This window comes from Dipodomys merriami, unplaced genomic scaffold, assembly GCF_024711535.1.
Source record: "Dipodomys merriami isolate MVZ:Mamm:240054 unplaced genomic scaffold, mDipMer1.0.p SCAF_32, whole genome shotgun sequence".
NCBI lineage: Eukaryota > Metazoa > Chordata > Mammalia > Rodentia > Heteromyidae > Dipodomys > Dipodomys merriami.
The window spans coordinates 3,228,351-3,250,882 of NW_027204715.1; the positions used below are offsets into that span (position 1 = coordinate 3,228,351).

A 22,532-nucleotide genomic window follows, 5' to 3' on the forward strand; every position below is an offset into this window, starting at 1 on the left:
CAGCTTTTCAGTACCTGCATCTTGATCAGTGCCAGCCCTTTCATCATCCCCCAGCCCTCCCAAGCCCTCCTGCCCTCTCCACCTACCCAGTTCCATTTTCACGTATGCATGTTTATTATCATAAGCACAGGTTTATGTACCATACCCACCCTTGAATTTTACTCCATGAAACCCATGTATTAGTTTATGCACCTGTCTAGGTACAGATGCACCTATGTACTTGAAATCAAAGTTTATGACGCACAACCTTACAACATGTTTCCTGTCCATGTTCTTTGGGCTTTGCCTCTCCCATACAGCCAGGACTGGTGATAAGTCACCACGCAGACCGCACTTTAAGTAGTTTCTGCCAGTGGCAATCTGGACTCATGGGAAAAGATGGAACTCGCCACGATCACGCCATCTTACTGACCGGTTTGGATATATGTTCATGGAAGAATGAGCCCTGTGACACTTTGGGTAAGGTTCTCTAGTGGTGTAGTGTGATAGATGGTGCATAGTATGGTTTGCAGGTGTGTGCATGGGGCACACGTGTATGTGCATGCATGCAAGCGTGCATGTGTGTGTGCTTGGGGAGTGGCATGATAGTATAGTATACTGACTATTTTGTTCTGTTCCATATCCCTAACCAGTAGTTTCTACAAACTACATTTGTAAGAAATAGTCTTGCTTTCTGCACAAACTTTATCTAAATATAAAAGTATGCTTTTATTCATCGGGAATATTTATGGAGCCAGGCACTGGTGGCTCATGTCTGTAGTCTTAGCTACTTAGAAGGCAGGATTGATAGTTCCTATCTCCAATTAAGCACCAGACAACCAGAAATGGTGCTGTGGTTTAAAGTGGTAGTGTGCTAGCCTTGAGAAAAAGGGTACAGGGACAGTGCCCCGGCCCTGAGTTCAAGCCCCATCACACACACACACACACACACACACACACACACACACAAAAGAATAGCTATGGAACAAAAAGTTCCTCATTGAAACTTTGATTTCAAAAAAAAAGTTTCTTTTTCATTGGCAATAGGAAATATTTCCATTCATTTCTCTTACCATTTGTCAGATGCCACACAATGTGACATAAATAGTCCATTTACAGATATTGGTAGATATACTGCAATAATATTATATTCCTGCTTGGGCGCTAGTGGCTCACGCCTGTAATTCTAGCTACTCAGGAGGCTGAGATCTGAGGATCCCAGTTCAAAGCCAGCCTGGAAAGTCTGTGAGACTCTTATCTCCAATAAACCCCTCAAAAACCAGAAGTGGCGCTGTGGCTCAAGCAGTAGAGCGCTCGCCTTGAGCTGAAGAGCACAGGGACAGTGCCCAGGCCCAGAGTTCAAGCCCCACGACTGACCAAAAAAAAAAAAATATATATATATATATAATACATATATATATGTATTATATATATAATACATATATATATATATATATATATATATATACTCCCCATTTCTCTGTAATTTTCTCAGTATTCATCATGAAGCCATATTTTGGTGTTTCAGGGCAACACTTCGATATTCTTCCAAATGGCTATTGTAATAACCATTGTGCTTCTCATTGGGACCCCACAGGACACTCTATTTTTTCTCTATTTTTTTCTGCAAATTATCTGAGAGGAAGACGTCTTATTACAAACACTTTTAGATAATACCTAATCTCATAGAGGTTGGTTCTGTTTTTCAGGACCGAGATTGCATAGCGGCCTCATTCCTGTCCTTAAAGAGGACTGGGGACTAGATCAGACTTCTGCTGGACTCAGGAGACTGGGATTTAAGGGTAGTTCTCGGGACTTTAACTGATCACAGTGGCACCTGTGCCTACACTGCTCAAATAAAATGGCTCTCGCTTATACCTGACTTGCTTCTGGAATGTGGACGGGTGTATGTGGTGGACCAGACCTCAAAATCCCTGCACCCCTAGTTCCAGACACCCCAGGGAGACAATTCATGTGCTCTCCTATCCCATTTCTGAGGCTGTGGGCACGCCAGCGCCAGCTCACATCTGGTCTCTCCAGACTCCATGTGCCTTTATGCATGGCTGGCTTTGCTCTGTACCCTTTCAGCATAGTAAATCATATCTGTGAACATGACAAATCCTCATCATGACAAGTGTGAATTGAGGCAGTCTTGGGGAACTCTCCACCCACCCATTCTCTACAGACTCTTCCTCTGGGGCAGGAGAGGACATGATCATAGAAGGAAGATGTTACCCATCATGTTCAGTGCGTGTCCTGTTGGGTCAGGACCCTCGCCAAGAATCATGAATCCCCTTCCTACACGGGTCCCCCTCCCACACCATCCGGTGCCTGTTACGTGGTTGTCCTACCACGGCATAGCTCATATTTTGTTTTTATTTTCCAGGACAGAAAATAAACTTGCCATGATTTATTTTGTTATATTGTTCTATATTCTTTTACTGTTAATGCTGCACAGGATTTGCACCTATCAGTGGGATGTGTAGTAAATACCGCAGCTGTACCATTAACGAAGACACGGGGCTGGGACTGGCCTTCACCATCGCCCACGAATCTGGCCATAAGTAAGTCCATCCCCAGATGGGGGCGGGGCATGTGGAGCCTGGGGCTCTTGTCTTTTGGACACATTCCAAAGCCATCCCAGGGTGCAAACTTACCTTTCCCTCCCTCCCAAGGTTCCCTCCCATTGCTCTTCACATCTACGGCGGGGAACGGTTCTTTCTGTTTCTGTTCCTCTGTCATGTGACTGGCCCGTTGATCGTTGTTGAGGACAGACAGTAGCCAGCCATCGGGTATGAGTGGTTATGGGAATTGAGTTTATGTCCACGTGCGTGTCTGTGTCTGTGTCTGTGTCTATCTGTGTCTGTGTGTGTGTGTGTGTATGTCTGTGTCTGTGTGTGTGTGTACATGTGTGTGTGTCTGTGTCCATGTGTGTGTGTCCGTGTGTGTGTGATTTTTAGAGGAACTGCTCTTGACAGGTAGGAGAGGGTAGTTAGGGAACGTGTGTACTGACTGAAGATGGCCTCAGGGCTTTTCCATCTTCCGCCTCTGATTTCATTGTGGCTGATCGTCAAAAGAGGCAGCATCAAGCTGAGCCTCAAGCCCAGAGGCTCAGCTGGAGAGGCAAGTGCTAGGCCCGCAGCCCATCCCCCAGGAACCCAGGTCCCAGCAAGGAGGCGAAGTCACTGACATCCTCTCCGTATAAGACAATGTCTGCATGCATACTTGTCATTAGATAAGAGCTCATAGGCCAGTGGATCCCTGTACCACCTTGCCTGGAGTCACTGAATATTAAAATAAACATGAAGGTCTTGCTGCTGTCCCAGCAGGCCTGGCCTCTCTGCAGGAGTCCAGATGACCACAAAGGCCAGCAGTCGTGATGAAAGTGATTTCCGGTCTGTTGATCCTGGACTTGAAATCCAATTCTTTCTGTCACTGTTTTACTCTCAATACAGTTTAGCTGGCAATAGGAATTTAAAATTCCTTTAAATGATTTGTTTTGAAAAACCAGTTTCACCGTCCTTCATGGGAAAAGGGATAGTGTGTATGTGTGTGTGTACAAACACATGTATGCACCGCGAGTCTGTGTGCATGCAGACGTGTGCCTGTGTGAGCCTTTACTCTGAGGAGTCTCATGGAGGCCCGGGAGGCTTGGGCCTCCCGGTAATGGGCTGTGAACCCATTACTGATCCTTGTAGATAATGATTGACTACTTCATTGCTCAGAAAATTGTACATATACGTTACAAGGCTTTCAACTAAATCAAAATTGTATTCTTAATAGTGTGCTACATTTAAACTTCAAAAACTTTCATTATTGTAATGACACGAAGCTCTTGGTGTCCTCTGAACCATACCTGAATTTAATTAAACAATCAAGTCAAGAACTGTTTAAGGCACCAAATGCCCCTGTCAGCATTTGATAAGCCATTGAGATATGGCTGTCATGCTAGCCTTTGTAAGCAGGAAACACAACCAAAGACAAACTCCAGATAGCCCAAACTAGCTTTGCATTTATTCAGAAGCCAGTTACTAATATTGCCTTTCCTCATTCACACTGGGCTTGTTGTAAAAGAATTTCCTCCAAACAAGGGGGAAGTACTTTCATTTGAAAGTAGGAATGTATATGAAGTTAATCCAGGAGCTGCCTGTCCCGACAGTGAGTGCCCTTTGTTAGCAGATTTGACCTCTCTAGATATTACAGGGTCCTTCCTGAACCCCATGTGTAGAGGGTGCTGTGCAAGAGACAGAGAGCTGAGGCGCTGAGGAGACCACGTCCGCGTGGTCGCCCAGGCCACACGGGAGCACAGGGGGCGTCTGCACGTGCCCCCGGGTTCCCGGAGGAGCAGTCCTAGTAACAGCACCAATGACCACAGCTGTACTTGTTTGTTACAAACTACGTTTAGAAAAGTTTCTGGAACTCAAACTCGGAGAAGCCTACACCTAGCCCGAGCCCTTAGGCTGCTTTTCCTGAGCGACAGGCCGTGTGCACTGCCAGTGTATGAGAATGAGCAGCCGGAGCAATGAGCAGCAAGCAAAGTAAAATTTTCGAGTTCTGATTCTTAGGAATGAAAAAGTCCTTTAAGCTCCCATATGTTAGGACTTTTATTATGAAAATCACTAGAGATTCTGCTTCAAAGGCAGATTGTTACTCCTGGCCCCATCCGGAGGCCGTAGCTTGGACGAAGGAGCATCTGCCACACCGGAAGTACAGACTCCTGACCTTCAACTCAAGGACATTTCAGTTCCTTCAACTACATTTAACTATTTTCATTTTAAACATCTTGTATTTTATGCTGGGTAATCTGGCTGAAAAGCAGAAGACAGTGTCAAGGACAGGGCTGGGATGGGTGTTGGAATGGAGATGGGGCTGGAGCTAGAATTCAGATGTGTATTCTCCACAATGCACAGGCACAGGCAGGCTGCTACTGCACCAGCCATCCAAGGAAATCCCCATACACAGAATGCATTTGCTAGATATAGGATTTGAAGAATTGATACAGATACACCAAGGACTGAGATGCACACACTCTGTGTGTGTGTGTGTGTGTGTGTGTGTGTGTGTGTGTGTGGCGTGCGTGTGTGTGCGTGTGTGCGTGCGTGTGCGTGTGTGCATGTGTACCACTTCCAGGGCTTGAACTCAGGGCCTGGACTTTTGTGCTCAAGGCTGATGGCCTACCACTTGAGCTGTAGCTCTACTTCCAGTTGGAAATAAGAGCCTCACAGACCTTCCTGCCAGGCTGGCTTTGAGCCAGGATCCTCAGATATGAGTAACTAGGATTATAGGGTGAGCCACCAGTGCCCCACTGAGCTGTAGCTTTTGGAGACTGTGTCATTGGGTGAGAAGTCAATGGAAAGTTCTGTGCTAGGCAGAGCCCTGGGGCTCAGACAGCAGACACAGCCCAGCACGCCTGTGCCTTACAGCCAGCAGGGAGCATCACTTACCGGCTATCACCCGCGTTCCTCATCTGTCGAGCCACAGGTGCGAAGGTTATCATTTCAGAACAGCACGTCTCTGTCCAAACATCTGCCTGTGCTTGAGCTATTCATGACTTACCCTTATGACTCTTCTCTTCCCCAGAGTTGGTTGACTTATTCACCAGCACAATACACTTTCTGCCTGCCAGGGGCTCTGTAGGGTTTTATAAAAAGATCCATGCTCTTCAGGAAGGGTCAGGTAAAGCAGGTGGGGCATTGTAAGACACTGCCCAGGGACTAGGGAGGTTTGCAAAGAAGCAGGTGGACACCTCAACCTGCTAGGTGACAGCTCCACTCCACTCACGTGGATTTCCAGATGACGTGGGATGCTGACCCAGTGTTTGCAGTCCCCCAGCGCAGGCTTTGCTCTGTCCTCAGCCTGGATGCTTCTGCCAGGGGGAGAAGGCACTCAGGGACCTTAGACTATGAGAGCAAGCTCTCTGGACCTCTGTCCGGGCTGCATTCTGTCACTGTCCTCCAGGGATCCTGGGCTCACACCATCAGATCCCCATATGTATCTATTATCCTTCCTCTCAAGAGTGTTTGTTTCCATGTTGAAAAGTATTAGAGCTTGCTTCCGGCCAACCCTTCCCCTACGCCAGCCACACACAAGCACACCCATGTGTGAATGAGTTCTGCTTGCTGGCTGATGTGATCATGATCGTATTTCCATCAAGGAAAGAGATACTCTGAATTTTCCTTTATGAATTTATGCAGCCAAGTTGTGTTATTTTTTTTTTAAATTGTATTTTATTTTATTTGAGAACATACTGTACAGAGGGGCTACAATTACATGGGCAGGATAATGCATACATTTCTTACCAAGCATTGCAGCCTCCTCCTTTGTTTACCCTTCACTTCCCTTCCCCGCCTCCCCCCTCCCCCCACCCAATTTTACCCCCCTCCCCCCACCCAATTATACCCCCCTCCCCCCCCACACCGAAATTGTAAAGCTGGTTTTGACATGACATTTTGTACTTCTCATTGTTGCAACAGGTCCCCCTGAATCCTTAAACGACTTGTTTGTCCCAAGTTGTGTTATTTTTTGTACAGTTTCTTGAGAGGCTTTTATTATTCATCTCCCTTTTTTCATGAGGACACTGAGACTGGATGGCTTGAACAGTTAAGCCAAGATCAAACAGCTCTTGAGTGGCACGGCCATCTCCGCAGCCCCTGCTGTCTCCCGCCGACTTCTCCCGCCGGCCCCCTGACTCCCGCCTCACCCCTGACTCCATCTTAGCTCCACCTGTGGTGGACATTTAGCCATGGCTCCCAGGAAGCCTGCCGCAGGCTCTGGGCATTTCTTCCTACCTGAGGTCACCAGCATTACCCCAGGTACCCAGGTGACATCGGTCCATTGCTCCTTGAAAGGGAATTTAATTTCCTTCACCACAGAGAACAGCCTGAAATAATCCATGTGTATTCTAAAACCGTTTGCCAGTTCCTGACTTGGTATGTCACTAGTGAAGAGTTAAAAAAATGTTCTCTGGGGGCTGGGAAGGTGGATCAGTGGTAGAACGCTTTCCTTGCATGCCTGAGGCCCTGGGTTCGATTCCTCAGCACCACATAAGCAAAAAAGAAAAAAGCCGGAAGTGGCACTGTGGCTCAAGTGGTAGAGCGCTAGCCTTGAGCTGAAGAGCTGAGGGACAGCGCCCGGGCCCAGAGTTCAGGCCCCACGACTGGACCCAAAAAAAAAAAAAAAGTTCTCTGAAGGTTAATTACCTCTTTCTGATCTTATTGTGGCTGTCACTGAAAGCATCTGGCATTGACTCTCTCTCACAGATAGCATTCAATCTGAAGTTCGGTTTGCCCTTGGGTCTGTGTTGTAAATGGAAGGTTGTGCTTAATGCAGTCAACAAACATCACTGTGGAAACTGCTGACCCTGTTGAGTTTGCTTGCCGTGGGGCTATGGCATCGGTGAGACTCAGCTCTTTTATGATTAAGTATAAGGAGAGAAGACACGTTGATTAGTGGATGAAGTGCAAGCTGTATTAATTAGAGTACTACAGTATGCAGGCACAAAATATATCTGGCATATATAACTGGAACAGGAATTTTATTTGTTGGCTTCCGATACCAACCTGGTCTTCAAGACCTGTCCTACTCCTCCTTCTGTGCTTTGTCAATGTTAACATCATGTGCGATCCCCATGTGGCAGTTTTGTGCCGATGGACAATTTTTTTAATCACGTCATGATCTGTGCATGGGGTACTGAGGGGATCACTCCGTCTACAGCGGTGACGTGGGTGCTGACAGTCTGTTCACCGCCCGTCGCATGGCATCGAAGACAGCCAGATCCAAACCCCCAACCTGTGACTCCACCAGAAACCTCCCGCGGCAGCCTCTGGGGCACCAGATGGTTTAGTGCACTTCTCAGATGTCTTAATGGCTAGCAGAGTTGGAAACTTCATGCTAGATAAAATCATGGAAAATACCTTAAGTGAAAAACTTGAAAAGCAAGGTAGCCCCAGAGTTGAGGCATTGTTGCTTGGAATTATTTAGAAACGTAGGTCGTGATGGCAGCAAATGTATCTAGTCCCTCTGCTGGACCTTGAAGTGTCTGCTTCACTGAGGAACCGGCGGGGGGGGGGGGGGGGAGGGAGGGGCAGGGGGCGAGGGGGAGTGGACAGTGACTGGACTGGTTTCCACTGCATTCCACTCCCCTGCCCTGCCCCCAGTCCTTCTCAGGGCAGTGACACCCGCCCCCGGCCATATGGCTGCCTTGGCCTTGATCAGTTGCCTTCCACAGAACATCAGAGGATGGGTGGAGGCTCAGATGACCACATCCACATCACCCTTGGTACCAGTCAGGAATCCTGCAGACATTTGACAACATGGACCTGCCAGATATCCATGGATACAGCTTCCAGTCAGCTCGGCTTACACCCTTGCCTGGGTCCGCCTGGTCCTGACCGAGAGTCAGAGCTCCTTCTATGACACCGTGCCCCCCTTACGGGGCTGTCGAGGTGTACCTTAGAACACGGAGCTCAGATGCTGAACCTCATGCCCGTAAAGTTGAACTGCACCATTACGCAGTTCTGAGACATTCAGTTGAAGGAGACCAGCCTCAGCAACAAGTAGATCCTCTAATTTCTTTCCTCTACCTGGCGACTTCCTGTCCCTGCCACCTACCCTCTATTCATCATGGGGTCTGCATAGAGCACCCCGGGCCCGGTAACCACCTTCCTCTTGGCTTTCTCTCCCCCTGCCTTTCTCCTTGGCTCATTCCCTGAATATATCTCCTTTAGATCTTTGTACCCAAGTAGTCCATCCTGTGACTGAAAAGTGGACAGTGCAGGCCAACAGGACTGCTCTCCAGGAACAGACTGACCTTTGTGGAGGTCTTCAGAGCCACGTAGACCTCCCCCGTCCGCTGCTTCCCTCCCAGGCAGCGCGTGGTGCTGTCTGGGAGAAGAGGGCGGACGATGCGGCCTGGGGAGGGGACCACTGACAGGTCATTCCCCAGGAAAGGCCCCTGAGCACCCAAGGACTAACAGTCTGGATGTTAGCACTTTGATTTTCACCTGTTGATTGTGCAGCTTTGGAAGCATCGTCATCATCTTGAGTGGTACTTGTGACAGCCTGGCTCCGTGCGTACGGCAGCTGTTCTTGGTGCTGAGTGAACCTTTTCTCTCTCTCTCTCCTTCTGTAGCTTTGGTATGGTGCACGATGGGGAAGGGAACATGTGTAAAAAGTCCGAGGGCAACATCATGTCCCCCACGTTGGCTGGACGGAATGGGGTCTTCTCCTGGTCGCCCTGCAGTCGCCAGTATCTGCACAGATTTTTAAGGTATGAATCTCCCGCGGTTGTTTTGCGATCTCTCGGTGCCTTTGATGTCAGGCGTCTAAGACTGTGCACCCCAGAATGGTCCATCCCAGACTCTCAGGACTTTTCCAGACACTGCCTTCCAGCTCAATACACCAGCCTGACCTCCAAGCCGGAAAGAGGAGCCCCATGCATCACTTACCAAATCAAAGGCACAGCACTCACATTTAATATTTAAAAACAATCCTCACGTTTATGACGAGGGATCTTGACGGAATAAGAACACAAGATCTAGCCAGTGTATTTCTGTGTCCACGATGACAGTGCATAACTATTTGGCCAAGATACAGTCCTCCTTAGGCAGGAAATCTTGAGTATATGAGCCTTACTTTGTCCCTTAACTTTCTACAGGAAAAGTTTTCAGAAAATTTTTATTGTAGTACCAGTTCACACATTGTAGAGAACTTTGGGAAGCTATAGGGAGTAGTCAGTGTATTTCTTACTTTGTCACTTCTTCTCTTCCTCCATTTCTTCCTGCCTACCTGTCCCTCCCCCTTCTCTCTCCCTCCTCCCTTGCATCTTTCCTTCCTCCCTTTCTCCATTCCTCTCCTTGTCTTTCCATTCCTTCTTCCCTTCTTCTCTCTCCCCTCTCCATTTCTTCTTTTGTTATTTTCTTTTCTTCTTATATTTGTTTAGCAGAATTACTTTTCATTCTTTTTTCCTCTTGTACAAATCAGGCCATTCAGTTTCCAACACACAACTTGAGCAGGACCGGCAAGCGCTTCTGTAGGACTTTCCCTGCGTGTGATGCAGGGGAGATTCCAGTGGACACCCACGCCCATGGCTGGGCTGCCCGCCTTGCTACCTCACCTGTCTTCTGAGCCAGCCTTCTGGTCCAATACCTTCTAGGCCTCTAAGCCTTCAGCTTGGTCTTTCCTCAGCTGACTACTTCCAGCTGTGATGCAGCACATGAGTGGAAATTTTTTGGATAATATAAACTTGTAGTTTAGGAATGCACACTGGATTACACCTTGCTTTATTTCTCTTCTGGAAAGGCAGTGTTAACATTGTCCTACAACTGACATGACATATATATATATATATATATGTATCTATAATATTTGTTATTATGCATGTAGTATTACCAAGTCTCCTGAGTGGGAAGGAAGTGTTTTAGATGCTTGTTGAAGCTATGTGCATTGTTTTTAGTGTGAGGAAAGAAATCTATATATCTTTAAGCTCATGATGCCTCTAATTGTATTAACAAAGAAAATCTGGAGTTTTTGTTATCCACATTTTTTTTCTATCACTTTCTAAGTCCTTTTCTCAGAAACTTGAAAATGTTTCTTGCAAGTTAAAGGTTATAAGAATAGTATATCAATATTTTTGTATTTTGAATCATGTTCCTACAGCCTGGAAAATGAGGAGATGCAAATTTGGGTGTGCAGTGTGAGCCAGCATCATGAGTATCCAAAAAAAGTTTGACATTGCCAGAAAATATAAGGGAAGATTCATGGGAAAATAACTTACATAGTCAGAGAAGAATTGTTTGAGGACATTCAGAGTGGTGTGTAATCTTCAAATAAGAATGGGGTTTTCAGAATTATGATTAACATTTCCAGAATTAAAAGCCCTCTTTGACCTATGCTACTGAAGCTAGCTAAATACTGAGGTGTTCTGGCTTGTTTTTATTTCCACCACTAAAACACTTCAGCAATTCATTGGTCTAACTTTGTTTATAAGGGGTTGGCTAATTTCCTTGCTCTTCATAATCATATGCAAATATGCAAGGTTTTCTGGCCTCTTATATTTGTTTGGGATTTTTAAACATTAAATTCCCCAAAGTAGCTTTCTCATTGTCAATTCAATATCAAGGTTTATTCTACTCTAAAACCAGTTGCATGGTGGGCATTCCTGTAGCTCGTGAAATATAGCTGATTTGCTCACTTGCTGCATGCAGGGCTGCCTGCCTTTTTCCCTATGTTTTCTGACTTTCTGATTTCCTAGTAATCAAAATAGCCTGAGAGCCTCCACCGGTGAGCTGGTTGCTGGGACCCAGGCCCAGCAGTGAGTAAGAATGAGTGGCCAGCTCTTAAAGATGACTCGGCCTCTGCTATTAGCGGCCTTGCATGTGGTAGATGGAAAATATATATAATAAGAGAAGTTAATTGGCCCGACCTTGTCAACACTTTTCTTCCTTCTTGGTAGAGTCATGAGGGCCAGCTATTTGGAGAAATGCATCAGTCAGTTCAATGAAGCTGTGTGTCATTTTTCTATTGAAAAACACAAACCTCATTGCAGTTACTCACGTCGGCCCTGGCAGGTCTGTGACTTAGGAGAACTAGAGCCCACCGTTTTACATTTCATGACAACCTGGGCTCACTTTCAGTCTGTTTTTTGTGCAATTTGAGTCATGTCCTACCGACTAGAAAGCACGCCGCACCTCTGGTTGCGTGGGGGGTGGGGTGGGTATCAGTTCACAGGAGAGTGGGCCCGTGGGAGACGAGAAGCTTGAGGAGTTCATGGCCCTCCTGCTACCTTCCATGCCACCGCTGTGCACAAGAAAGCAGGCCACACCCCGAAGTCCCACGGGCAGGTTTTTTTCTTACAATGGACACAATCCATGTCACTTCTCATCTTGCTGGGCTCTATTACATTCTTAAAAGGAAAACAAGCAAGCTATGGCTGAGTGTAGTCCCACAGAGCCTGTTTGACTGAAGAGTAGAGTAGAGACAGGGCAAGACCACCCACCAGAAGGACCGCGGAGGGATGGCAATGTATGTGTTGCTTGGTCCTGACTCATAATCTAGGAAGGATTTCATTTCAGCAAACAATCAAACCTTTCCGGAGACCCCATTTTATTACATGGAAATGATGGGATACGAGTACATGATCTCACAAGCTCTGTAACGTTTATGGTGCATTAAACAGGGTGAGAAAAGGGCCTTTGAGATGTGGTATTGCTGACCCTGTCCCTTACTTACCTTAGCCTTATTTCTGTCTTGGTGCGGCATACGAGCAGGAAGGTGCAGTGATTGTGGAAGTGTCCTTTCCTTTTCTGGTCAGGATATCCAGCCTTGCCAGCACCTCCTCCTCCCCCCGGACTCCAGCTCCTCCCTCCCACCCCTCCCCAGTCTCTGCCTCCAGCCCTGGGACAGGACCAGGCTCAGAACAGGGAGCATTGCAAATAAGTGCTTTTCTGCTGTAGAACTTTGGGTGAAGGGGATTGGGAGTTCTGCACTGCTTTGTGAATATGGGAGTCATTCTTGCTGCTGCACAGGAGTGTCACATGGGTTGACCCGATTACCATGTGCCCAAACTATAACTAATTATTCTGTTGTTGGCAGAAAATTGGGTTGTCAAGGCTTGGCTAGCATGACGGGCATTAGGATGGATATTCTCCGAGTCTACAGGGAGGAGGGAAAAGCACTGCTAATCCCAACATAAAAATATTCTTTTTTTCACTTAAGTTTTTTTTTTATTGTGAAAATACTGTACAGAGGGGTTACAGTTACATAGGCAAGGTAATGAGTACATTTCTTATCAAGCATTGTTGCCTCCTCCTTTGTTTCCCCTTCCCATCCCTTCCCATCTCCATCCCCCCTGCTCCCCATGCCAAAGAAAAATATTCTTTCAAATAATTGCCTACAAGGTTTTTTTGTAAGTTCATTCATTCTTCTTTAAAATTATTATCTTTAAGTAGTTGTACAAAGGAGTTACTGTCCCATAAGCTGTTTAATACTTCCTTAGGATTTCCAGAACTGTGTTGAAAAGAAGTGGTCATAGGTTGGTGTGTGTGGTTTGATTATTAATCTGCCTAGCATGAGCAAGGCCCTGAATTCGTACTCGATCATCTCCAAAATATAAAGAAGAAAAATAAAAGAAACAGAGAGAAAAGAAGGATATACTTGCTTTGCTCATGATCTCAGTAGGAAAGGTACAAGTTTCCCAGGTTTAATTATGATTTTAGCTATGGACTTCATGTAGAATTTTTTGGTCAGAGATGGGGCTCTCTTTCATTCCTACTTTGTTAGGAATGAGTATTGGATTTTCTCAAATTCATTTCCCCATTTACTAATGCAGATTTGTGAGATTTTCTTCTCTAGCTAGTTGATGAAATGGATTGTATCAATTGACTTTTGAGTGCCAGTTTGGTTTTGTACACTGGGATTATTTCACCTGATTATTGTATTTAATCCACTTTATAAGTTGTTGGATTCAATTTGCTAACGTGTTGCTGAAGACTTTGGCACCTACCATTGTAAGAGATGTAAGTATGTAGTTTTCTCATACTTTCTCTTGTTTTGGCATTGTGATAATACTGCCCTTCACAGGGTGAGCTAATAAGTGTGTTCTCTGTCCCCATCCAAATGAAGAGATTGTGGAGAACTGACATACTTAATTTTCCCTAGAAGTTTGTTTCAGTGAGCCCATTTGGATCTTTGCTGCTTTTTATGCCCAGATTCTTGAATGACATTGTGTTGAATATGGGACTGGAGTCCTAGAAATTGGAGCCAAACATCTTCCAATTGGTTTGAATAATCACTGGATGCAAACTCAGGGATGATGTTTTACATTACTCAATTCGTGGTTGTTATAAGATCTTGGTTTTAGGGCTAAATTGTAGCCATTGAAACATATAAGAAAGATGTAGTTGCTACTTGCAAACATTGCTATTTAAAACATTATATGCCTCCCAGATCTATAAATTATGCCAAAAATCTTAGCTAACTAAGGAGGTTATGTTAGTCAGCCTTAGGCTATTATGATAAAATATCTGAGAGAAGATTTATTTTGCCTTATAGTTTCTAAGATTTCACTACAAAATTGTCTACTTGGGGAGTGAGGAGAAGGAAAGGGAAGAGAAGAGAAAGGAAAACAAGGAAAAGGAGGAGGAGGGAAGAGAAAAGAAAAGGAAAGAGGGAGGGAAGGTAGAAGGAAAGGAAAGGAAAAGGAAGGAAGGAAGGAAGGAAGGAAGGAAGGAAGGAAGGAAGGAAGGAAGGAAAGGAGAGAGGGAGGGAGGGAGGGTGATTATTTGACATAGCTTTATTATTTTTTATTTTTACAATGTGCTCAACTCCATCTTTTGGTTGTTTCTGGCAAGCAGTATGCATAAAATTTCTGTGTCATAGGAAATTCTCACATTAAACATTTGGTTGTAATTATTTTCACTTTTCCCCTATGAAAAGTTTGAGATATTTAATGAAGAGCAATTTGTCTTCTTGGAAAATATATAGTATCTTATGAACAACTTCAGACAATGTGGCATCTGTATTTAAATATAATAAAGATAAATGTTACAGTGGATCTCAGGAGAAAACTTTCCCTTCTTTCTATACAAAATATGACATTAATCACACAAGAAAAAAAGCCCCAGTTTGTTATCAAATCAGTCGGTAACTCTTGGGCCATCATTAGCTGCCATCTTCTCTTTGTCTCAGCACTGCCCAAGCCGTGTGCCTTGCTGACCAGCCAAAACCCGTGAAAGAATACAAGTACCCTGAGAAGCTGCCGGGAGAGTTGTACGACGCAAACACACAGTGCAAGTGGCAGTTTGGAGAGAAAGCCAAGCTCTGTCTTCTAGACTTCAGAAAGGCAAGTGACTCTTGGCCGGTGCTCGGTGCAGTATGATGCGTAAGCTCGCTCTGTTTTGTGTAGCTGACAGTGATGCATTCTGCATTTATTGGGTACCTACCAAATGTCAAATCCTGTATGTTAGGGCCGGGCCTGTGTAACAGGAAACACATGTTTTCCTGGTGGAGCGGATGGCTGTGGACGCTGCTGTGGGTATCAGCTTTCACTGGAGGATGGAGCTGGCACGTTAGGTCAGATCTTTCTTTCTGATTTATCATGTGGAAGTTCAGCAATAACTTTTAGTCAGTGTGAGTTGGCAAATTAATACTCTGCCTTTTTTTTTTTTTTACAAATGGTATTAAGAAAACAATGTCCCTCATCCCATCCCCATAGAAGCATAATTTATTAGAAAACAGCTGCCTAGCTAGGGTTCTGACTAGTGCATTCCCTAAAGAAAGTGTTTATAGAGTAATTTCTCATAGGAGGTGATATCTCCCTGCCCCTAAGGCTGTCACAGGGTGACTTCCTATACAAATTCCTCACGTAACACAGAGACAGATGCTCTTCCTCGACAGGGAAGAAGCAAGCTTTAGGAACTTGCTGTTCTGAACCACAAGGAAAGCTCCTCATAAAGTGAATGAAAGTAACTGTCGTTGAGGTTTCTTTTATTCCCAGTTCATCTCGAAATCAATAATAAAACAGACAAGAAGTACAGTCCCCTGCACGTCCCCTCACATCTCAGAATGTGCTGGGAATACATCAGCCGACATCCCGCGCTAGAGCCCTCTCTCCTTTAAGGTCAGGTGGGGCTCCCCTGAAGAACGGCTACAGATCTGAGCCAGTGTGGGGTTCCAGCGGAGAGGAAACCGCCGGCAGCACCACGGGTCCCCGTGCTGCCCCTTCGTGTGAGCAGAACATCTGAGTCTCGTTTTGCTAAGTACTGCTTTTGTGTCTGTGAGGGAAATGATGGGCTGCACCAACATATTGTCTTTCCAGCTCTGAGAATGGCCTCCACCTTTGCTCTGACCATGGACCGTGTCATTCCTGGTTCCTGAACACCATGGAGAGACAGAGCTAGGACAGGCCAGGGTATAAGCCCTCACACCTCTGCTCCTACCTGCTTGGGAAGCAAAGGTGGACAGGATTGTGATTTCCAGGCTATCCCAAACAAGACTCTATCTCGACTAACAAGTTGGGTATGGTGATATGCAACTAACTAAGTTCCCAGCTCTACAGGAGATGTGTGTAGGGTGTTTACAGCCCAAGCCTAGCCACATGAGGCCCTACTCAGCATCTAGCTGAAACAGAAATGTCTGGAGGCATTGAAAAGGTGATGCAGACCTTGCCCAGCCAGTGTGAGGCCCTGGGTTCAAACCCAGTACTTCCAAAGGGAGGGAGGGAAGAAGAGAAGGAGAGAGGGAGGAAAGGAGAGGGAGAAAGGAGGGGAAAAGGACATATACGCAGTAAAAAGGCATAATGTCATTTTATTTTACATTCTATTCATTTGTATTTTTGAAGAAAAGGTTTCTATGATTGATTAGTAAGGGAGGAACACCAGAAAGAATGTGAGTTGAATCTTTAATAATACTTTAATTTCTAGATATATGCTGTGATTAGAATATTAAGAACTAGTTTCATGCAGGTGAAATTAAAATGGATCACTGAAAGTTAAAGTCTTTCTGAGACAGCTCGCACAAGTCAGGAGCCGCCGGGCGAGGCTGTTGAAGCGCAGGGAGACACAGCACCACCTTTCAGCGAAGTGCCTCTCGCTCTGGTGCATTTTGTTAGCAATCCCAGGCATTCAGGGCACTCAGCCATTACATTTCTGGAAACATAATACAGAACTTATTAAAATACTCAGAATGACTGTACAGGAAGTTTTAGAGACATTCCCATGATACCTAAAGATACCAGTATTCTAGAAGGTTCTGACATCTGATAGGTCCTTTGGACTCAAAGGACATGAAGATAAACACAACCCTTTCGCTTGCAGAGCCTTTTGTCGTGAACCAGGCCTTGGTCCAGTCACCCCACAGAGCAGTCCCGAGTCTTCCTTCCTGGCCAGCCTCTCTTCATTTTTGAGTCTTTCATTCACACATGCTGGTCCCGCCGGGTGCCACCCCTTTCCTCCTGATGAGCCCGTTCAGCTCTGGAGTCAGCCATCATGCGCTGTCTGACTGCGTCCATCTCTCCTCAGGCAAAGCCCTTCTCCTCTGGCAGGCTCACCCACACGCTCTTCCTCCCATGGGCCCTGAGTGGTGGTTTGTAAGTTCCCTTCCTGCTCCTCCCTGGCCAAGCTCAAGCTGCGGGTCACCTCCATTATGAAATGTCTTGCCTAGTGAAAGGCTCTTCATAACTTGAGTTTTCATCAAAGTGTTGGGGATGGTGAGCATACAGATAGATGCAGGGTGGGGTGGAGGGGCGAATGAATGGTTGGGCTGATGGGCCAACTAGTGTCCTAACTGTTCTTAACTCATCGATGATAGAGACGGGCACGTTGATAAAATCTGTCATCCCAGCGACTTGGGAGGCTGAGGCCTGAGGATCACTTGAACCCAGGAGTTCTAGACCAGGTTGAGCCACATAGCAAGATTCTTTCCCAAAATAAATAATTAACTAAAAAATAATTTAAGATTCAGATACAGAGACGTTCATGAAAGGTGGAGCTGAGAAAAACAACCACCAAATGTTAGCCAGGTTTTCTTAGTGGTAACTTTTGGTAGTTGACTACAATGTTTAGAGTGAGCAATGTTAGAATGTATAATTTGTTAAATTTATAAGTAAATAAAAAACGAATACAACTGCAAGGATATAATTCAGATACAATGTGGGTTTTCTGGCTCCTTAGCTGGCTGCTTCTTTACGCTCTGTTGTTTTTACTGAGCAATCTTCACTTCGGAGTTCCATCAGGTGCTTTTCTCTGACTTTCCTCAGTGACACTTTGCCACAGATATAACACAGAGGTAACATTAATGGCCTTTCCCCCTCCAGGACATCTGTAAAGCCCTGTGGTGCCACCGCATCGGAAGGAAATGTGAGACCAAATTCATGCCAGCGGCGGAGGGCACAGTATGCGGGCAGGACATGGTAAGGCACCGAGGCCCTGCGACTTGGCTGTCTGTGGGAGGCAGTGCGGCATGCAGATGTCTCCTAACCCATCAGCTGTCCTCATTTCACATGAGCAGTTATCACGTACCTGTACCTGTCCATTCCTCCAGCCATGCTAAAGGGCTGCGTTCATTTGATATTGAGCCTGTGAACAGGACACCTCTTCACTTTGTGAAGATGTAATGGGTAGCTATTAGGATTCTTAGATGTGATGACTGAACAGAGTTGACAAGGGAAAGAGTAAACCATTCATTTTAACCAACGATGGACCAGCATTAGGGACTTTCCACCTCTGGGCCTCAATTGGAGGACCCTGAGTGACCATGCTGACCTATTGCTGCTCTTGTGCAGAGAAGACAGAGCCACAGGAGATAAAAAAAAGAAAAGTACAAAAAAGCAAGTGTATTAGCAAGCAGTGGAGGACGGCAGTGTTGAACCGGTATAGTCAGCAAGTCTGTCTGACAGTTCCATATCTACTGAAGCAACTAACACCAAAGACATGTGCACTGGGAGGCATTCTGTGTGTGCGTCCAGGACACTACTACAGCCAGGCTGAGACCCAGCTTGACCCGGGCAGACCACTCCTCCCAGCCTCCTGAACACAGCAGGCCCAGTCACACAGGAGAAGGTTTAGAGGAAACACAGACAGTGGGATCCAGAATATAAGACTCACAGACAGACCAGTACGTGGAAGGGAGAGAGACAGACAGACAGACACAGACAGACACCGAGAGAGATCACAGACAGTGGCAGGCAGAGTCGAGAGGCAGTCTGCCAAGCACAGCACCTGCTTCTCACTCCAGCCGGGATTTACCACGCCAGTGGGAAGGAACAAACAAGATTTTGGACATTCACCAGATCATTGATAATTCTAGAACTTTCTCTAAGCTTCTAGACAGCTATTTATGTTCTTGAAGTGTTCATTTTGGGGAGGAATAGTGAAGTTTTAAAGATAAAAAATGTCTGGGACTCAGTATTAAGAAGAGAAAAGGTAGACGGAATATGGGTGAGACACAGCTGGGCCCACGTGGATAGTGTGGGGCACGGGTCCGGTTTCCGGGATTTCCGTGCTCCGTAGTCTGCCTGTTTTCATGTAGGAAGTTTCCCATTCAGCATGTTTTTGGAGGAAGGATAGCCGCTCTCTGTTTTGCATCTGCGCGCTCTCCTGAGAAGCAGTAGCACGGCAGCATCAGTGGTGTGACGCGAAGTGGGACTGCCACTCTTCTCCCAGCGTTGCTTTCAAGCCATGCCACCGTCTCCCACCTGCCTGCCTGATTCAGGAGCGGATCCAAATCCCACCTGCAGCTTCCCGCCAAGACACATTTTCCTGGGAGTATTTTCTAAGCTATTCGCCTTGGTGATTTGTGCTTTTATATTTGTTCCTTCCTGTGTTGGAAAGCTGTGATGACTCAATGGTTTTTAAAGCAGAACAAAATTTTTAAAATGACACACACACACACACACACACACACACACACACACACACACACACACACACACACACGCACACGCACACCCTGGCCTCCCCCTCCTCCCTCCAGAGTCCAGCACTGCTGCCACAGCTAAGTTCACTCTTTTCTCTCTCCATCTTGTCTTTCATTCTTGGGATGTTCAGACACTCCTCGGATGACTTGCTCTGCCACCTGGGGTGAAGGCAGGTGGTGATGGTATTTGGCTTTGGAGAGGGGAGCAGACATAGAGAAGAGTCAAGGAATTGCTTGGATGAGGTTTTCAAAGTTGCTTTAGCTGAAAATTTCAACTTCATTACATATGAAGTAAGACATTGACAATTGTGTGCACGTGTGTGTGTGTGTGTGTGTGTGTGTGTGTGTGTGTGTGTGAGTGAGAGAGAGAGAGAGAGAGAGAGAGAGGTCCATGTCATGTAGGGTCCTAACCTCTGTGTCATTGGTCACTGAGAAGGTGCCTTCCTCTCTCGTGGAAGTGGCCAGTGTTTCTCACAATCCCAGGCTGAGGGCTGTGGTCTCGGGGACAGCATGAGTGGCATCTTCCCTCCCCTCCTCTCTCAGACAGCCCATTCCTTGAGGTCAACACCATGGCTCCACGGAACACAGGGTCAGACAACACGCAGGACTGGCAAGTTGTGGAGGTGGAGACACCAGCGGAGCTCGGGGTGAATTGAAGCCCCAGCCTGCACGTTGAGGGGATTCTGGAGAGCTGAGTGACCTCTTACCTGCCCTGTGGCTGAGCACAGGGCCCCGAGCCCAGGTGTGCTGCAGTGAGAGGCAGATGTCGGCTGAAATCCCAGGGTGCTGAGTCCTGCCTTGTGCCCGGCTGTGCCGGGCCTCGCCCCACACCCAGTCTCCCCCCAGCAGGAGCCGCAAAAGGCACCTGCTTCCACGCGAGGTCAGAGTTCACTGACTCAGGAACGGAAGGATCAGACTCAACCGTCATGTAACACTTCTTAATTAAGTTCCAGGTACACGGGTCTCCAAAGCAATCGATCTGTCCACTTCCACGTTTGTGGATTTGCAAGTGTTCTGCTATATTAGGAAGCCTAAGGAGCATAGAGCTGTTTGCCTTTGACCGGTACTCACTGAGCATCGTGATGTTAATATTTGCACAGTTCACAAAACTCGCCGGTAATCGCTGCTTTGATAGTCATGAAATGAGCCTTCCTAACTCTGCGACTCACATGGACCCTTTGTGTATTTATTTTTGAAATGTTTAGTGGTGCCGTGGAGGACAGTGTGTGAAATACGGTGACAAGGGCCCTAGGCCCACTCACGGCCATTGGTCAGACTGGTCTCCGTGGTCGCCTTGCTCTAGAACCTGTGGAGGAGGAGTATCCCACAGGGACCGACTCTGCACGAACCCCAGGTACGGCCCAGCTCCGTCCATGAGCCGGCCCCCACCGGCGCCCACGCCCAGCACCTCCGCTCTGCGCTCTGCACAAGCCTCAGGAAACACGGAGCAGAGAAGGCTTTTCCGCCATCATTCTTCATTGTGACTTTCTGAGCCACGACTAAAGCAGTGACACCCAAAAGTGATGCTTAGGAACTGGATTTTAGCTAATTTTATTTGAAATACAAACCGTCTGCTTAAATAGCAAAGACTTCGTTTGCTAAAAAATGCAAACATTAGAAGACAAATGAATAAGTCAGTGAAAGCAGTTCTTTCATGAAGAACTGCTCTTTTAGCCTGCCCTTAGTATTCCTTTTCTAGCAGGTGGTTGAAGTGTGAGCCTGTGTGAGAGGTAAATAGAGGCAGGACTCGGAGCCACAGCTCACATGGGGAAGTGAGGCCTTCACAGCCTCCATCTGCTCCTCGGTCTGCTTCAGACTTAGGTCCTAGCATGTCACTCCTGTCCGCAATGCACGAGGCCCACTCATGCGGAATCCCACAGGAGAGCGGGGCGTGGGGGGCTGTCAGCCCGGTGATGCTCTGACTCAGCCTTTCTGCTCTGCTCTGTCAGGCAGAGGTTGGACCCAGAAAGAAGTTGCTGTCTGGAAAGCAACGTTACTGAATTTCAGTCTGGGTTCTGCCCTTGGACCATCTCGGTCATCTCTATACCTGGGAAAGCAGCTGCTCCCGCAAGGACACAGAGTAGGCAGCCCTGCCTGGGCCAGAGGACACTGGCAGGAAAAGAGGGCATGGCACCAGCATAGCAGATGGCGTTCTCAAGAGAGCAGGGAAACACAGACACCTCGCCCACAGACACACACACACACATACCTTACCCATAGACAGACACCTCACTTATAGACAGATGACAGACAGACACAGACACCTCATTCACAGACAGACACCTCACCCAAGACAGACAGACACCTCACCCACAGAGGAACGTGTCCCCTCCCCACTCTGTGTACATCAATACCATCGCTCCATCTTCTCATAAGTCTCATCTCCAGGATGAAGCGCAAGGCTCTAACCGCAAACTGTGTGTTGCAGACCATCGCATGGGGGGAAGTTTTGTGAGGGATCCTCACGCACCCTGAAGCTTTGCAGCAGACAGCAGTGTCCCCAGGACAGTGTGGACTTCCGCGCGGCCCAGTGTGCCGAGTATAACAGCAAGCGCTTCCGCGGCTGGCTCTACAAATGGAAGCCTTACACTCAAGTGGAAGGTAAGTCTCAACTCACCCTCGGGACAGACACTTCTTAACCAGCCGCGGGATGGGTAGTGCTGTGCTCAGGTAGATGTCCTAGCTCTGTGACGTCACTGTGACACTCTTTTTTTGAGGGATTTGTTTGTTTTGTTCTATCCACCGTCCTGTGCTGTCATTAACACTGGACCACCTGTGTGGTCAGAAATCCACAGGTCAGAGAATACAGGTAAATTCATCAGAGATGAGAACAAGGGGCTGGGAAGGTGGCTCAGTGGTAGAGTGCTGGCCTAGCATGCATGAAGCCCTGAGTTCGATTCCTCAGTATCACGTACACAGAAAAAGCCAAAAGTGATACTGTGAGTCAAGTGGTAGAGTGCTAACCTTAAGCAAAAATGAAGCTCAGGGACAGTGCCCAGGCCCTGAGTTCAAGCCCCAGGACTGGCAAAAAGTAGCTACCCTGTAATGCTAGCTACTCAGGAGGCTGAGATCTGAGGATCACGGTTCAAAGCCAGCCCAGGCAGTAAAGTCCATGAGACTTTTATCTCCAATAAACCACCAGA

At 46.8% G+C, this 22,532-nt stretch overlaps 1 protein-coding gene across 1 annotated transcript in view; it reads left to right on the plus strand.

Moving 5' to 3' along the window:
- Positions 1-22,532, plus strand: part of Adamts16 (ADAM metallopeptidase with thrombospondin type 1 motif 16) — a 99,896-nt gene that overhangs the window by 33,099 nt on the left and 44,265 nt on the right. The window contains exons 7-13 of the mRNA XM_070042150.1: positions 300-459; positions 2,438-2,543; positions 9,110-9,247; positions 14,665-14,818; positions 17,789-17,884; positions 20,595-20,743; positions 21,818-21,990. Of these exons, the coding sequence (XP_069898251.1) occupies positions 300-459; positions 2,438-2,543; positions 9,110-9,247; positions 14,665-14,818; positions 17,789-17,884; positions 20,595-20,743; positions 21,818-21,990 (976 nt within the window). The remainder of the gene's footprint in view (positions 1-299; positions 460-2,437; positions 2,544-9,109; positions 9,248-14,664; positions 14,819-17,788; positions 17,885-20,594; positions 20,744-21,817; positions 21,991-22,532) is intronic.